The sequence below is a fragment of the Oncorhynchus kisutch genome, linkage group LG29 (assembly GCF_002021735.2).
Source record: "Oncorhynchus kisutch isolate 150728-3 linkage group LG29, Okis_V2, whole genome shotgun sequence".
NCBI lineage: Eukaryota > Metazoa > Chordata > Actinopteri > Salmoniformes > Salmonidae > Oncorhynchus > Oncorhynchus kisutch.
Window position 1 is genome coordinate 46,464,244 of NC_034202.2, and position 18,116 is coordinate 46,482,359.

Below are 18,116 nucleotides of genomic sequence, written 5' to 3' on the forward strand. Positions count from 1 at the left end.
TCTGTGTGTGTGTGTGTGCGTCTCTCTGTGTGTCTGTGTGCGCATGTGTGTGTGTACCTTCAGCATGGTGCAGGGGTTGGCCCGTGTGTACATGATGACTCCTCTACTCTGTAATGTTCTGATGCTTAGACCCAGTCTCATCTCTCCTCCTCCTCCCTGGCCTCCTTCTTTCACCCTGTACTTTATATAGCTGTTACCTGAGAAACTCAGAGATGTCTGGCCTACACAGAGAGACAGAGAGAGAGAGAGAGAGAGAGAGAGAGAGAGAGAGAGAGAGAGAGAGAGATAGAGAGAGAGAGAGAAAGAAAGAAAGATGGAGAGTGAGAGAGAGAGAGAGAGAGAGAGAGAGAGAAGGAGAGAGAGAGAAAGAAGGTGAGAGAGCGAAAGGAGAGAGAGATAGAGAGAGAGCGAGAAAGAAGGAGAGAGAGAGAGAGAAAGAAGGAGAGAAAGAAGGAGAGAGAGAGAAAGGAGAGAGAGATAGAGAGAGAGAAAGAAGGAGAGAGAGAGAGAGAAAGAAGGAGAGAAAGAAGGAGAGAGAGAGAGAGAGAGAGAGAGAGAGAGAGAGAAAGATTTGACCCCAATAACTACCGTGGGATATGTGTCAACAGCAACCCATTAACCACAAACTCGTACATTTCCTCAGTGAACACAATGTACTGAGCAAATGTCAAATTGGCTTTTAACCAAATTACCATACGATAGACCACGTATTCACCCTTCAAACCCTAATTAACAAACAAACCAACCAAAACAAGGGCAAAGTCTTCTCATGCTTTGTTGATTTCAAAAAAGGCTGTTGACTCAATATAAAGTGAGGGTCCGCTATACAAATTGATGGAAAGTGGTGTTGGGGGAAAAACATACAACATTATTAAATCCATGTAGACAAACAACAAGTGTGTGGTTAAAGTGGGGTGAGACAGGGATGCAGCTTAAGCCCCACCCTCTTCAACATAAACAGTACCAGTCAATAGTTTGGACACACCTCATTCAAGGGTTTTTCTTTATTTTTACTATTTTCTACATTGTAGAATAATAGTGAAGACATCAAACTATGAAATAACACATATGGAATCATGTAGTAACCAAAAAAGTGTTAAACAAATCTAAATATATTTTATATTTGAGATTTGATGACAGCTTTGCACACTCTTGGCAACCAAATCATGAGAAAACTAAAAGATAATTACTTGACACATTGGAAACAATTAACAAAAGAACAAACCAAACAAGAATGCTATTTGGCCTTAAACAGAGAATACACAGTGGCAATGAAACAAAAATCGAGCTGTTCGGCCATAATGACCATCTTTATGTTTGGAGGAAAAAGGGGAAGGCCTGCAAGCCGAAGAAACCATCCCAACCGTGAAGCACGGGGGTGGCAGCATCATGTTGTGGGGGTGCTTTGCTGCAGGAGTGACTGGTGCACTTCACAAAATAGATGGCCTCATGAGGAAGGAAAATGATGTGGATATATTGAAGCAACATCTCACGACATCAGACAGGAAGTTAAAGCTTGGTCGCAAGTGGGTCTTCCAAATGGACAATGACCCCAAGCATACTTCCAAAGTTGTGGCAAAATGTCTTCAGGACAACAAAGTCAAGGTATTGGAGTGGCCATCTCAAAGCCCTGACCTCAATCCTATAGAACATATGTGGGCAGAACTGAAAAAGCGTGTATGAGCACGGAGGCCTACAAACCTGATTCAGTTACACCAGCTCTGTCAGGAGGAATTGGCCAAAATTCTCCCAACTTATTGTGGGAAGCTTGTGGGAGGCTACCTGAAACGGTTGACCCAAGTTAAACCATTTAAAGGCAATGCTACCAAATATTTAATTGAGTGTATGTAAACTTCTGACCCACTGTGATGAAAGAAATAAAAGCTTAAATTAATCATTCTCTCCGCTGTTAATCTGACATTTCACATTCATTAAATAAAGTGGTGATCCTAACTGACCTAAAACAGGGAATTTTTACTAAAGTGAAATGGAGGAATTGTGAATGTTTTAAATGTATTTGGCTAAGGTGTATGTAAACTTCCGACTTCAACTGTAAAATAAAGGCAACAACTTAATAACACACTCTTATACCATCTGTGAATATGAATATTATTGTTAAATTACGAGCCTTGTCGGTTTAAGCCGCAGAAAAAAGACAGAAACCCGAGGATCGAGTTTTGAAAATCAGTGGAACTAGAGTATGATAGCTAAAGAGATGGAGAAAACACCTGGCTCCGGATTACATCAACAAACTAAGGGCAACCGTGGCATGGCATCCGTGACCAGGAGACGAGTACATCATGCATGATGATGTATTCGGGTAAGATAGTCATAGCTAGCTACATTTTCATGTATTACACGTTTCTAATTTTGACAGAAAGTGGTTTCATTTCAAGCTAAAGTTTACTGTTAGCTAGCTAGCTAACGTTAGCTGGCTGGCTCCCTAGCTAACGTTGCGTGTATGACGTTATTATTCATATCCCAGAACCGTTTGTTTTGCTAGTTAGAGCCTAATGTTAGCTAGCTGACATTGAATCTGGTTGGTTAGCTCCCGGCAGATTCATGCAGGGTAGTAACGACATGATTTGGCACTATGTTCATTATTGTTTAACTAGCTAACGTTAGCTGGCTGGCTCGTTAGGTAATGTTAGGTGACGTGTGTGATCTTACACGTTGTTTACCTAGCTAGGGTCATTGTTTACGCAGCTAGGTTCATTGATTACCCAGCTAGGTTCATTGTTTACCCAGCTAGGGTCATTGTTTACCCAGCTAGAGTGATTGTTTACCTAGTTAGGGTTATTGTTTACCTAGCTAGGGTCATTGTTTACCTAGTTAGGGTTATTGTTTACCTAGCTAGGGTCATTGTTTACCTAGCTAGGGTCATTGTTTACCTAGCTAGGGTCATTGTTTACCAAGCTAGGTTCATTGTTTACCCAGCTAGGGTCATTGTTTACCTAGCTAGGGTCATTGTTTACCTAGCTAGCTAGGTTCATGTCTCAAGGTAAAGTGCACAACACCCGTTGAATATGGTGTCAGTAAACGTCAGCAAAAGCGTAATGAAATTGTTGCCAGCAGAGCTGGTTAGGCTGTTTTCATGTTATCCAGAGGTAAACAAATCATCGTCCAGAGTATCAACTGTGTGCTCTGAACGCTCTGAGAGCAAAACGAGATGGGCGAGATGGGCTTAAGAGAGTGTGAACGATGCTGAATGGGCGAGGCTAAAGGCTTAAGAGGGTGTGAACGATGCTGAATGGGTGGAGACAAGGAAGAGCTCTTCACTAGATACCAAAACAAAACAAGATATACCATTTTGTACCTCTGAGTCTCCACTTTTATCCAATGTAAAAAACACAATATCAAATTTTGCTACATAAGGCCAAATCCAGGTTCTGAGTCACATTGCTGTTTTTACATTTTAATACATTTGCAACATTTTGTAATTTTTCATATTTCATTATAGGGTATTGTGTATAGTTTGATGAGTACATTTGATTATTTAATACATTTTAGAATACGTCTGTAACGTAACAAAATGTGGAAAAAGTCAAAGGGTCTGAATACTTTCCCATCGCACTCAATGTCTCCAGGAACAGGAACAGGGTTGGAGATACAACCTACAGGAGGATCTCTCTCCAGGAACAGGGTTGGAGATACAACCTACAGGAGAGTAGATCTCCAGGAACAGGGTTGGAGATACAACCTACAGGAGAGTAGATCTCCAGGAACAGGGTTGGAGATACAACCTACAGGAGGGTCTCTCTCCAGGAACAGGGCTGGAGTTAAAACCTACAGGAGAGTAGATCTCCAGGAACAGGGTTGGAGATACAACCTACAGGAGGGTCTCTCTCCAGGAACAGGGCTGGAGTTAAAACCTACAGGAGGATCTCTCTCCAGGAACAGGGTTGGAGATACAACCTACAGGAGGGTCTCTCTCCAGGAACAGGGTTGGAGATACAACCTACAGGAGGATCTCTCTCCAAGAACAGGGTTGGAGATAAAACCTACAGGAGGATCTCTCTCCAGGAACAGGGTTGGAGTTAAAACCTACAGGAGGATCTCTCTCCAGGAACAGTGTTGGAGTTAAAACCTACAGGAGGGTGTCTCTCCAGGAACAGGGTTGGAGTTAAAACCTACAGGAGGGTGTCTCTCCAGGAACAGGGTTGGAGTTAAAACCTACAGGAGAGTAGATCTCCAGGAACAGGGTTGGAGTTAAAACCTACAGGAGGGTCTCTCTCCAGGAACAGGGTTGGTGTTCAAACCTACAGGAGAGTAGATCTCCAGGAACAGGGTTGGAGTTAAAACCTACAGGAGGGTCTCTCTCCAGGAACAGGGTTGGAGTTAAAACCTACAGGAGAGTAGATCTCCAGGAACAGGGTTGGAGTTAAAACCTACAGGAGGGTTGGGGGGGGGGGTTTCCTCCTTCCAATCCCTTCATATAAACAATATTATCACCTGCACACTGGTCCATCCTGTCAGGCAGACACTGGCAGACAGAGGGCGCTGTGGGGCTGGAACGAACACACTGCATGTCTATAGGACAGGATTGTCCCTCACACTGCTCCTCTACGGGGTTGGGACAGGTACCTCCTAGGAGGGGGGGGGGGGGGGGGGTTAAAGAGAGACATAATAGAGGGAGAAGAAAGGACAGAGGGGGGGTTAGAAAGATATAGCAGGGGGAGAGATGAAATGATCAAATGATGAAAATAGGCTGTGTGTGTACTGACCTGGGCAGGTGCATGTCTCCATGCGGCTGTATCGTGGGGTGATGAAGCTGACTGTCGGGGTGCTGTAGGTGACCATTGCTCCACCCTCCACCACCAGAGCCTGCTCACACACTCTGTCCCCACAGTCAAGCTCCCCCGAGCAGGCTGGTGCCAGCACCTCCGCCCCGGCCAGGACACCCTGGAGCTGCCCTCTCTGGCCTCCTGTAGCCGACTCCCCTCCCTGTCCTCTCCCTTCCCCTCTCCACCCTGCCTCCCCCATCCTGAGGATCAGCTCCTGTGAGGTTAGGTACCCTCCACCCTCTCCTTCCCCCTCTGGTCTCTCCATGGCCAGGAGTAGGTCGATGCCCTCTGACATCGGCTGCACACCGAGAATGTGCAGAGGGTCCTGTTGTTGCTCTAGCGACGACGAACCCCAGCCGACTACGCCACGCAGCCTCTTTTTTAAAGATACAAACGGTATTAGTCAAAAATCTTGTTTAGTTAAACATACAATGTCATTAACGAAACAACAAGGTTAGTAATAATTTTCTAAATACTTTTTCTCTTCCCTTCCAGGACAGAAAACAAATACAGAACACAAACCAGGAGAGGTTGGAGAAACAATCCTAATCCTAACCCCTGATATTAACCCTAAACCCTAGTACTAAACCTAACCCTGGTACTAATCCTAACCCCTGATATTAACCCTAAACCCTAGTACTAAACCTAACCCTGGTACTAATCCTAACCCCTGCTATTAACCCTAAACCCTAGTACTAAACCTAACCCTGGTACTAATCCTAACCCCTGATATTAACCCTAAACCCTAGTACTAAACCTAACCCTGGTACTAATCCTAACCCCTGATATTAACCCTAAACCCTAGTACTAAACCTAACCCTGGTACTAATCCTAACCCCTGATATTAACCCTAAACCCTAGTACTAAACCTAACCCTGGTACTAATCCTAACCCCTGATATTAACCCTAAACCCTAGTACTAAACCTAAACCCTGGTACTAAACCTAACCCCTGATACTAACCCTAACCCCTGATATTAACCCTAACCCCTGGGACTAAACCTAAACCCTAGTACTAATCCTAACCCCTGGTACTAATCCTAACCCCTGATATTAACCCTAACCCCTGATACTAACCCTAACCCCTGGTACTAACCCTAACCCCTGATACTAAACCTAAACCCTGGTACTAAACCTAAACCCTGGTACTAAACCTAACCCCTGATACTAACCCTAACCCCTGATATTAACCCTAACCCCTGGGACTAAACCTAAACCATAGTACTAAACCTAACCCCTGGTACTAATCCTAACCCCTGATATTAACCCTAACCCCTGATATTAACCCTAACCCCTGGGACTAAACCTAAACCCTAGTACTAAACCTAACCCCTGGTACTAATCCTAACCCCTGATATTAACCCTAACCCCTGATACTAACCCTAACCCCTGGTACTAACCCTAACCCCTGATACTAAACCTAAACCCTGGTACTAAACCTAAACCCTGGTACTAAACCTAACCCCTGATACTAAACCTAACCCCTGATACTAAACCTAACCCCTGATACTAAACCTAAACCCTGGTACTAAACCTAAACCCTGGTACTAAACCTAAACCCTGGTACTAAACCTGAACCCTGGTACTAAACCTAACCCCTGGTACGAACCCCTGGTACTAATCTCTGGTACTAAACTTAATCCATGGTACTAACCCCTGGTACAAAACATAACCCCTGGTACTAATCCCTGGCACTAACCCTAACCCCTGGTATTAAACCTAACCCCTGGTACAAACCCTAACCCCTGGTACTGAACCTAACCCCTGGTACTAAACCTTACCCCTGATACTAACCCTAACCCCTGGTCCTAACCCTAACCCCTGGTACTAACCCCTGGTACTAAACCCAACCCCTTGTACTAAACCTAACCCCTGGTACTAATCCCTGGTACTAACCCTAAACCCTGCTACTAACCCTAACCCCTGGTACTAATCCCTGGTACTAACCCTAACCCCTAGTACTAAACCTAACCCCTGGTACTAACCCTAACCCCTGGAACTAAACCTAACCCCCGGTACTAAACCTAACCCCTGATACTAAACCTAAACCCTGGTACTAAACCTAAACCCTGGTACTAAACCTAAACCCTGGTACTAAACCTGAACCCTGGTACTAAACCTAACCCCCTGGTACGAACCCCTGGTACTAAACCTAACCCCTGGTACAAACCCTAACCCCTGGTACTAATCTCTGGTACTAAACCTAATCCATGGTACTAACCCCTGGTACAAAACCTAACCCCTGGTACTAATCCCTGGTACTAACCCTAACCCCTGGTATTAAACCTAACCCCTGGTACAAACCCTAACCCCTGGTACTGAACCTAACCCCTGGTACTAAACCTTACCCCTGGTACTAACCCTAACCCCTGGTACTAACCCTAACCCCTGGTACTAACCCTAACCCCTGGTACTAAACCCAACCCCTTGTACTAAACCTAACCCCTGGTACTAATCCCTGGTACTAACCTTAAACCCTGGTACTAACCCTAACCCCTGGTACTAATCCCTGGTACTAACCCTAACCCCTGGAACTAACCCTAACCCCTGGTACTAAACCTAACCCCTGGTACTAAACCTAATCCCTGGTACTAAACCTAACCCCTGATACTAAACCTAAACCCCGGTACTAATCTCTGGTACTAAACCTAACCCCTGGTACTAAACCTAATCCCTGAAACTAAACCTAATCCCTGGTACTAACCCTGGTACTAAAACCTAACCCCTGATACTAAACCTAAACCCATGGTACTAAACCTAAAGCCCTGGTACTAAACCTAACCCCTGGTACTAAACCTAACCCCTGGTACTAATCTCTGGTACTAAACATAACCCCTGGTACTAAACCTAAACCCTGGTACTAATCTCTGGTACTAAACCTAACCCCTGGTACTAACCCTAACCCCTGGTACTAAACCTAAACCCTGGTACTAAACCTAATCCCTGGTACTAAACCTAAACCCTGGTACTAAACCTAATCCCTGGTACTAACCCTACCCCCTGGTACTAAACCTAACCCCTGGTACTAACCCCTGGTACTAAATATAATCCCTGGTACTAAACCTAACCCCTGGTACTAACCCTGGTACTAAACCTAATCCCTGTTACTAATCTCTGGTACTAAACCTAACCCCTGTTACTAAACCTAACCCCTGGTACTAACCCTGGTACTAAACCTAATCCCTGGTACTAATCTCTGGTACTAAACATAACCCCTGGTACTAAACCTAACCCCTGGTACTAAACATAACCCCTGGTATTAAACCTAATCCCTGGTACTAACCCCTGGTACTAAACCTAATCTCTGGTACTAAACCTAAGCCCTGGTACTAAACCTAACCCCTGGTACTAACCCCTGGTACTAAACCTAACCCCTGGAGCAGTTTCTAAATGCTATGAGCACACCTACCTGATTGATACACAGGGTGGCAGCACTGGGGCAGTTTCTATGGGTGAAGTGCCTTGCTCGAGGTTTCAAGGGCAGATTGTCAGATCCGGCAACCCTTTAGTTTCCCTACCTTTTTTCCTGATGTTACTGAGATCCCAGCAGCTGGTTCAAGGGATCAGGGAGGGGAATCTCAAGATGACATACAAACCTGCTTGATATTATTAAGATGACGCCCCAGCAGGTCTTCAGGGGTCAGCGAGGAAAACCTCAGGGTGATGGCGCTACGGAGGAGATCCTCAGTCACCTGTTCAACCACGACCGTTACGACCACTGGGACAGAGTAGCGACCGTCACTCACAGTGGTGTTACACTGATACCTGGGGAGAGAGACCGAAAAAACAGCTCAGAGAGTGTGTGTGTCTGTGTGTGTCTGTGTGTGTACCACAGGAGGCTGGTGGCACCTTAATTGGGGAGAACGGGCTTGTGGTAATGACTGAATCAGAACTAGTGGAATGGAATCAAATATATCAAACACATGGTTTCCATGGTTTCCTGGTGTTTGATGCCATTCCATCCATTCCGGCCATTATTATGAACCGTTCTCTTCTAAGCAGCCTCCACTACTGTGTACCTGCCAGGCTCCAGTCCAGCCACGGCCACTACACTGCCGTCCTGCCTGTTGATCTTGAATGGATTCCGCTGCTGCAAAGGCGTCTGGGTAAAGGACAACACGTCTGTGACATCGCGGTCGGAGGCGTATATCCGGCCGATCGGGCCGCCGGGATAGGAGTCTGTTGCCGTGACGATGTAGATGTCCAATGGGTTGACAGAGGGTCTGTACTGGCTGTCTCCGACTACCCTGACGAAGACCCAGCAAGAGGAGGAGAGACGGGGCTTACCGCTGTCACTGGCCTGGAGGAGTGAGACAGAGAAGAAGAAGACAAAGAAGAAGAAGACGAAGAAGAAGATGAAGAAGAAGCAGAAAGACGAAGACGAGAAGAAGAAGAAGCAGAAGAAGAAGCAGAAGAAGCAGAAGAAGAAGAAGACGAAGAAGAAGCAGAAGAAGAAGAAGAAGCAGAAGATGAAGAAGAAGCAGAAGAAGAAGAAGAAGAAGCAGAAGAAGAAGAAGAAGACGAAGTAGAAGAAGAAGCAGAAGAAGAAGCAGAAGAAGTAAAAGAAGAAGAAGACGAAGTAGAAGAAGAAGCAGAAGAAGAAGCAGAAGAAGTAAAAGAAGAAGAAGTAGAAGCAGAAGAAGAAGAAGGCGAAGTAGAAGAAGAAGCAGAAAAAGAAGAAGAAGAAGAAGAGAAGAAGAAGAAGCAGAAGAAGAAGCAGAAGAAGCAGAGAAGAAGAAGACGAAGAAGAAGCAGAAGAAGAAGAAGAAGCAGAAGATGAAGAAGAAGCAGAAGAAGAAGACGAAGAAGAAGCAGAGAAGAAGAGAAGAAGCAGAAGACGAAGAAGAAGCAGAAGTAGAAGCAGAAGAAGAAGAAGAAGAAGAAGAAGACGAAGAAGAAGCAGAAGCAGAAGAAGAAGGAGAAGAAGAAGACAAAGAAGACGAAGAAGACAAAGAAGAAGGCAGAAGAAGAAGAAGAAGAGAAGAAGAAGAAGCAGAAGAAGAAGCAGAGAAGAAGCAGAAGAAGCAGAAGAAGCAGAAGAAGAAGAAGACGAAGAAGAAGAAGAAGAAGCAGAAGAAGAAGCAGAAGAAGAAGACGAAGACGAAGAAGAAGCAGAAGAAGAAGAAGAAGAAGAAGCAGAAGAGGAAGAAGAAGCAGAAGTAGAAGCAGAAGTAGAAGCAGAAGAAGCAGAAGAAGAAGCAGAAGAAGAAGAAGCAGAAGAAGACGAAGCAGAAGAAGAAGAAGAAGCAGAAGAAGAAGCAGAAGAAGAAACAGAAGAAAGAAGAAGAAGACGAAGAAGAAGAAGCAGAAGAGAAAGAGTAGAAGAAGAAGCAGAAGAAGAAGAAGAAGAAGTAGAAGCAGAAGAAGAAGAAGAAGACGAAGACGAAGTAGAAGAAGAAGCAGAAGAAGAGCAGAAGAGGTAGAAGAAGAAGAAGTAGAAGAAGAAGAAGTAAGAAGCAGAAGAAGAAGAAGAAGCAGAAGAAGAAGCAGAAGAAGAAGAAGAAGAAGAAGAAGACGAAGTAGAAGAAGAAGCAGAAGAAGAAGCAGAAGAAGAAGTAGAAGCAGAAGAAGAAGAAGAAGAAGAAGACGAAGTAGAAGAAGAAGCAGAAGAAGAAGCAGAAGAAGAAGCAGAAGAGGTAGAAGAAGAAGAAGAAGAAGAAGTAGAATCAGAAAGAAGAAGAAGAAGAAAGAAGACGAAGTAGAAGAAGAAGCAGAAGAAGAAGCAGAAGAAGTAGAAGAGAAGAAGGTAGAAGCAGAAGAAGAAGAAGAAGAAAGCAGAAGAAGACGAAGTAGAAGAAGAAGCAGAAGAAGTAAAAGAAGAAGAAGTAGAAAGCAGAAGAAGAAGACGAAGTAGAAGAAGAAGCAGAAGAAGAAGCAGAAGAAGTAGAAGAAGAAGAAGTAGAAGCAGAAGAAGAAGAAGAAGAAGAAGAAGAAGAAGAAGAAGAAGACGAAGTAGAAGAAGAAGAAGAAGAAAGAAGAAGAAGAAGAAGAAGAAGAAGAAGAAGACAAAGTAGAAGAAGAAGCAGAAGAAGAAGCAGAAGAAGAAGCAGAAGAAGTAGAAGAAGAAGAAGTAGAAGCAGAAGAAGAAGAAGAAGCAGAAGAAGTAGAAGAAGAAGAAGTAGAAGCAGAAGAAGAAGAAGGAGACGAAGTAGAAGAAGAAGCAGAAGAAGAAGCAGAAGAAGTAGAAGAAGAAGACAAAGTAGAAGCAGAAGAGAGAAGAAGAAGATAAAGTAGAAGCAGAAGAAGAAGAAGAAGAAGATGAAGTAGAAGCAGAAGAAGAAGCAGAAGAAGAAGAAGAGAAGAAGATAAAGTAGAAGCAGAAGAAGAAGAAGATGAAGTAGAAGCAGAAGAAGAAGACGAAGAAGAAGCAGAAGAAGAAGAAGCAGAAGAAGAAGAAGCAGAAGAAGAAGACGAAGAAGATGAAGACCTACACGTTTACATCATTGAGTGTTTTTACTAAACAACATTTTGAGTTCTCACCTGGACCCGCAGAGTGTTGATATCAAACTAGGTATCTCTTTCCTGAGAATAACTCTGACCTAAACTTGGTCATAACTGCATGTAAAGTTGTCACCTGGACCTGCAGAGTGTTGATATCAAACTAGGTATCTCTTTCCTGAGAATAACTCTGACCTAAACTTGGTCATAATAACTACATGTAAAGTTCTCACCTGGACCTGCAGAGTGAACTCCCTGGTAGCATCAGGTCCTAGAACACGGTTGGACCGTAGGTCTCCGGTCTGTTCCACAGAGAAAGCGTTCCCCTCGTTTCCAGACACAATGCGGAACTCAAAAGGAGGGCCGTTATTGGGGGAATCTTTATCAGTGACGGACAGCTTCAGCAGACTGGACCCGGCCGGCTGGTTCAACTGGAGACGTAGAGTAACAGACGTAAGGTCTACGACTATGTTAATGAAGGACAATATGTAAATAGAAAGCATAAACCCACCCCTGGGATTGGATGCCATAATCAAAAGCATTAGACACTCTAAGCCAAACACAGACAGACAGACAGACAGACAGACAGACAGACACGTGTGTACCTGTACAGTGGTTGAGGAGTTAGGTGGGGCGAAGGCAGGAGGGTTGTCGTTTACGTCAGAGATATCTATGTTGACGATGACTGTAGAGGACATGGCGGGGGAACCACTATCAAACGCCTGGACAGACAGAGTATAGTTGGAGACCTGGAGAGGAGAGAGAGAGACAGACGGAGAGAGAGAGAGAGAGAGAGAGAGAGAGAGAGAGAGAGAGAGAGAGAGAGAGAGAGAGAGAGAGAGAGAGAGAGAAAGAGAGAGAGAGAGAGAGAGAGAGAGAGAGAGAGAGAGAGAGAGAGAGAGAGAGACATACAGAGGGGGAGGAGGAGAGAAAGAGAGAGAGAGAGAGGGAGGAGGGGGAGGAGGAGAGAAAGAGAGAGAGAGAGAGAGACAGAGAGAGAGGAGGGGAAGGAGGAGAGAAAGAGAGAGAGAGAGAGAGAGAGGGAGGGGGAGGAGGAGAGAAAGAGAGAGAGAGAGAGAGAGAGAGAGAGAGAGAGAGAGAGAGAGAGAGAGAGAGGAGGGGGAGGAGGAGAGAAAGAGAGAGAGAGAGAGAGAGAGGGAGGGGGAGGAGGAGAGAAAGAGAGAGAGAGAGAGAGAGAGAGAGAGAGAGAGAGAGAGAGAGAGACAGAGAGAGAGAGAGGAAGGGAAGGAGGAGAGAAAGAGAGAGAGAGAGAGAGAGAGAGACATAGAGAGAGAGGAGGGGAAGGAGGAGAGAAAGAGAGACATTAAAGGAGTATAGCTGAGAGAATCAAGAAGACTAAGGAAAAACAGTCAACCAGGACATCCTACATGAGTCACTGAAATACAAGGTTGCCAAAGTATTTTACAAAACGAATGGCATGACCTTAAACTCTAAGAGACCTCATGAGAAAATACAGTGCATCTTGGTAACGCTCCGGATTCCAGGTCACACAAGGACTGGGCTCGATCAGACTGTCTGTTCCATCCTCCTCCAAAGTCTGTCCCCTGTCTCACTACCTACTATCCTGTCTCACTACCTACTGTCCTGTCTCACTACCTACTGTCCTGTCTCACTACCTACTATCCTGTCTCACCACCTAGTATCCTGTCTCACTACCTACTATCCTGTCTCACTACCTAGTATCCTGTCTCACTACCTACTATCCTGTCTCACTAGCTACTATCCTGTCTCACTAGCTACTATCCTGTCTCACTACCTATTATCCTGTCTCACGACCTACTATCCTGTCTCACTACCTACTATCCTGTCTCACTACCTACTATCCTGTCTCACTACCTACTATCCTGTCTCACGACCTACTATCCTGTCTCACGAACCTACTATCCTGTCTCACGACCTACTATCCTGTCTCACTACCTACTATCCTGTCTCACTACCTACTATCCTGTCTCACGACCTACTATCCTGTCTCACGACCTACTATCCTGTCTCACTACCTACTATCCTGTCTCACTACCTACTATCCTGTCTCACTAGCTACTATCCTGTCTCACTACCTACTATCCTGTCTCACCACCTAGTATCCTGTCTCACTACCTACTATCCTGTCTCACGACCTAGTATCCTGTCTCACTACCTACTATCCTGTCTCACGACCTAGTATCCTGTCTCACTACCTACTATCCTGTCTCACTACCTACTATCCTGTCTCACGACCTACTATCCTGTCTCACGACCTAGCTATCCTGTCTCACGACCTAGTATCCTGTCTCACGACCTACTATCCTGTCTCACGACCTACTATCCTGTCTCACGACCTACTATCCTGTCTCACTACCTACTATCCTGTCTACTACCTACTATCCTGTCTCACTAGCTACTATCCTGTCTCACTACCTAGTATCCTGTCTCACGACCTACTATCCTGTCTCACTACCTACTATCCTGTCTCACTACCTACTATCCTGTCTCACTACCTACTATCCTGTCTCACGACCTACTATCCTGTCTCACGACCTACTATCCTGTCTCACGACCTACTATCCTGTCTCACTACCTACTATCCTGTATCACGACCTACTATCCTGTCTCACGACCTACTATCCTGTCTCACTACCTACTATCCTGTCTCACGACCTACTATCCTGTCTCACGACCTACTATCCTGTCTCACTACCTACTATCCTGTCTCACAACCTATTATCCTGTATCACAACCTACTATCCTGTCTCACTACCTAGTATCCTGTCTCACTACCTACTATCCTGTCTCACTACCTATTATCCTGTATCACAACCTACTATCCTGTCTCACCACCTAGTATCCTGTCTCACTACCTACTATCCTGTCTCACGACCCTACTATCCTGTCTCACGACCTACTATCTTGTCTCACTACCTACTATCCTGTCTCACTACCTAGTATCCTGTCTCACTACCTACATCCTGTCTCACTACCTATTATCCTGTCTCACTACCTACTATCCTGTCTCACTAGCTACTATCCTGTCTCACTAGCTACTATCCTGTCTCACTACCTAGTATCCTGTCTCACTACCTACTATCCTGTCTCACTACCTATTATCCTGTATCACAACCTACTATCCTGTCTCACCACCTAGTATCCTGTCTCACTACCTACTATCCTGTCTCACGACCTACTATCCTGTCTCACGACCTACTATCCTGTCTCACTACCTACTATCCTGTCTCACTACCTAGTATCCTGTCTCACTACCTACTATCCTGTCTCACTACCTAGTATCCTGTCTCACTACCTACTATCCTGTCTCACTAGCTACTATCCTGTCTCACTAGCTACTATCCTGTCTCACTACCTACTATCCTGTCTCACAACCTACTATCCCGTCTCACTACCTACTATCCTGTCTCACTAGCTACTATCCTGTCTCACTAGCTACTATCCTGTCTCACTACCTAGTATCCTGTCTCACTACCTACTATCCTGTCTCACTACCTAGTATCCTGTCTCACGACCTACTATCCTGTCTCACTACCTAGTATCCTGTCTCACTACCTAGTATCCTGTCTCACTACCTAGTATCCTGTCTCACTACCTACTATCCTGTCTCACTACCTAGTATCCTGTCTCACTAGCTACTATCCTGTCTCACTACCTAGTATCCTGTCTCACTACCTACTATCCTGTCTCACTACCTAGTATCCTGTCTCACGACCTACTATCCTGTCTCACTACCTAGTATCCTGTCTCACTACCTAGTATCCTGTCTCACTACCTACTATCCTGTCTCACTACCTAGTATCCTGTCTCACTACCTAGTATCCTGTCTCACTACCTATTATCCTGTCTCACTACCTACTATCCTGTCTCACTAGCTACTATCCTGTCTTACTAGCTACTATCCTGTCTCACTACCTACTATCCTGTCTCACTACCTACTATCTTGTCTCACTACCTACTATCCTGTCTCACTACCTACTATCCTGTCTCACTAGCAACTATCCTGTCTCACTAGCAACTATCCTGTCTCACTAGCAACTATCCTGTCTCACTACCTACTGTCCTGTCTCACTACCTACTATCCTGTCTCACTACCTACTATCCTGTCTCACTACCTAGTATCCTGTCTCACTACCTACTATCCTGTCTCACTACCTATTATCCTGTCTCACTACCTACTATCCTGTCTCACTAGCTACTATCCTGTCTCACTACCTAGTATCCTGTCTCACTACCTATTATCCTGTCTCACTACCTACTATCCTGTCTCACTAGCTACTATCCTGTCTCACTAGCTACTATCCTGTCTCACTACCTAGTATCCTGTCTCACTAGCTACTATCCTGTCTCACTACCTAGTATCCTGTCTCACTACCTACTATCCTGTCTCACTACCTAGTATCCTGTCTTACTACAAATAATGCTGTCTCACTATCTATTATCCTGTCTCACTACCTATTATCCTGTCTTACTACAAATAATGCTGTCTCACTATCTATTATCCTGTCTCACTAGAAATGATCCTTACTCACTCTCTATTATCCTGTCTCACTACCTATTATCCTGTCTCACTACCTATTATCCTGTCTCACTACCTAGTATCCTGTCTCACTACCTACTATCCTGTCTCACTAGCTACTATCCTGTCTCACTACCTACTGTCCTGTCTCACTACCTATTTTCCTGTCTTACTACAAATAATGCTGTCTCACTATCTATTATCCTGTCTCACTAGAAATGATCCTTACTCACTCTCTATTATCCCGTCTCACTACCTATTATCCTGTCTCACTACCTATTATCCTGTCTCACTACCTAGTATCCTGTCTCACTACCTACTATCCTGTCTCACTAGCTACTATCCTGTCTCACTACCTACTGTCCTGTCTCACTACCTACTATCCTGTCTCACTACCTACTATCCTGTCTCACTACCTACTATCCTGTCTCACTACCTACTATCCTGTCTCACTACCTATTATCCTGTCTCACTACCTACTATCCTGTCTCACTAGCTACTATCCTGTCTCACTACCTAGTATCCTGTCTCACTAGCTACTATCCTGTCTCACTACCTAGTATCCTGTCTCACTACCTACTATCCTGTCTCACTACCTAGTATCCTGTCTCACTACCTAGTATCCTGTCTCACTACCTAATATCATGTCTCACTACCTACTATCCTGTCTCACTAGCTACTATCCTGTCTCACTACCTACTACCCTGTCTTACTAGCTACTATCCTGTCTCACTACCTACTATCCTGTCTCACTAGCTACTATCCTGTCTCACTAGCTACTATCCTGTCTCACTAGCTACTATCCTGTCTCACTAGCTACTATCCTGTCTCACTACCTAGTATCATGTCTCACTAATTGTTATGCCAAAATACAATTTAATATGCAGGGACAAAATCCTCTCTCACCGGTGTCTGTGTGTGTGTGTGGTTGTGTGTGTGGTTGTGTGTGTGGTTGTGTGTGGTTGTGTGTGGTTGTGTGTGTGTCTGTGTGTGGTTGTGTGTGGTTGTGTGTGGTTGTGTGTGTGTTTGTGTGTGGTTGTGTGTGTGTCTGTGTGTGTCTGTGTGTGTGTTTGTGTGTGGTTGTGTGTGTGTCTGTGTGTGGTTGTGTGTGTGTTTGTGTGTGGTTGTGTGTGTGTTTGTGTGTGGTTGTGTGTGTGTTTGTGTGTGGTTGTGTGTGTGTTTGTGTGTGGTTGTGTGTGTGTTTGTGTGTGGTTGTGTGTGTGTTTGTGTGTGGTTGTGTGTGTGTTTGTGTGTGGTTGTGTGTGTGTTTGTGTGTGTTTGTGTGTGGTTGTGTGTGTGTCTGTGTGTGGTTGTGTGTGTGTTTGTGTGTGGTTGTGTGTGTGGTTGTGTGTGGGTGTGTGTGTGTTTGTGTGTGGTTGTGTGTGTGTCTGTGTGTGGTTGTGTGTGTGTGTGTGTTCTCACCTCCTCCCGGTCCAGTCTCTTGTTGACTTTGAGTAGTCCCGTTACCGGGTCGATCCAGAACTGGTTGCCACGGTCACCACGGAGGATGGAGTAAGTGATTCGCCCGTTCACCTGGCTGTCCAGGTCCTCCGCTAGCAACTGTACACACACACACACACACACACACACACATAATCACACATCAAATAAGATATTTGACTATTTAAAGTGAATTGAAAGTCACAACACAATTGACAGTAAAATAGAGGAGATAGAAACAACAGAAGGCAATTCAAGAGATCAATACAATATATCAATATAGTAGATCAATACAAGAGATCAATACAATATATCAATATAGTAGATCAATACAAGAGATCAATACAATATATCAATATAGTAGATCAATACTAGAGATCAATACAATATATCAATATAGTAGATCAATACTAGAGATCAATACAATATATCAATATAGTAGATCAATACAAGAGATCAATACAATATATCAATATAGTAGATCAATACTAGAGATCAATACAATATATCAATATAGTAGATCAATACAAGAGATCAATACAATATATCAATATAGTAGATCAATACAAGAGATCAATACAAGAGATCAATACAAGTGCTCAATACAATAGGTCAATACAATAGGTCAATACAATAGACACAATAGGTCAATACAATAGGTCAATACAATAGGTCAATACAATAGATACAATAGGTCAATACAATAGGTCAATACAATAGATACAATAGGTCAATACAATAGGTCAATACAATAGGTCAATACAATAGGTCAATACAATAGATACAATAGGTCAATACATTAGGTCAATACAATAGACACAAAAGGTCAATACAATATATCAATACAATATTTAAATACAATAGATAAACACAATAGACACAATAGGTCAATACAATAATCAATAGAAGAGATAAATAGATCAATACAAGATA

At 44.2% G+C, this 18,116-nt stretch overlaps 1 protein-coding gene across 1 annotated transcript in view; it reads right to left on the minus strand.

The window, feature by feature from the left end:
• fat3b (FAT atypical cadherin 3b) overlaps positions 1–18,116 on the minus strand; it is a 333,323-nt gene that overhangs the window by 21,945 nt on the left and 293,262 nt on the right. The window contains 9 exon segments of the mRNA XM_031809102.1: positions 58–221; positions 4,453–4,587; positions 4,725–4,915; positions 4,970–5,160; positions 8,380–8,541; positions 8,796–9,083; positions 11,455–11,652; positions 11,827–11,970; positions 17,166–17,303. Coding sequence (XP_031664962.1) covers positions 58–221; positions 4,453–4,587; positions 4,725–4,915; positions 4,970–5,160; positions 8,380–8,541; positions 8,796–9,083; positions 11,455–11,652; positions 11,827–11,970; positions 17,166–17,303 — 1,611 coding nt within the window.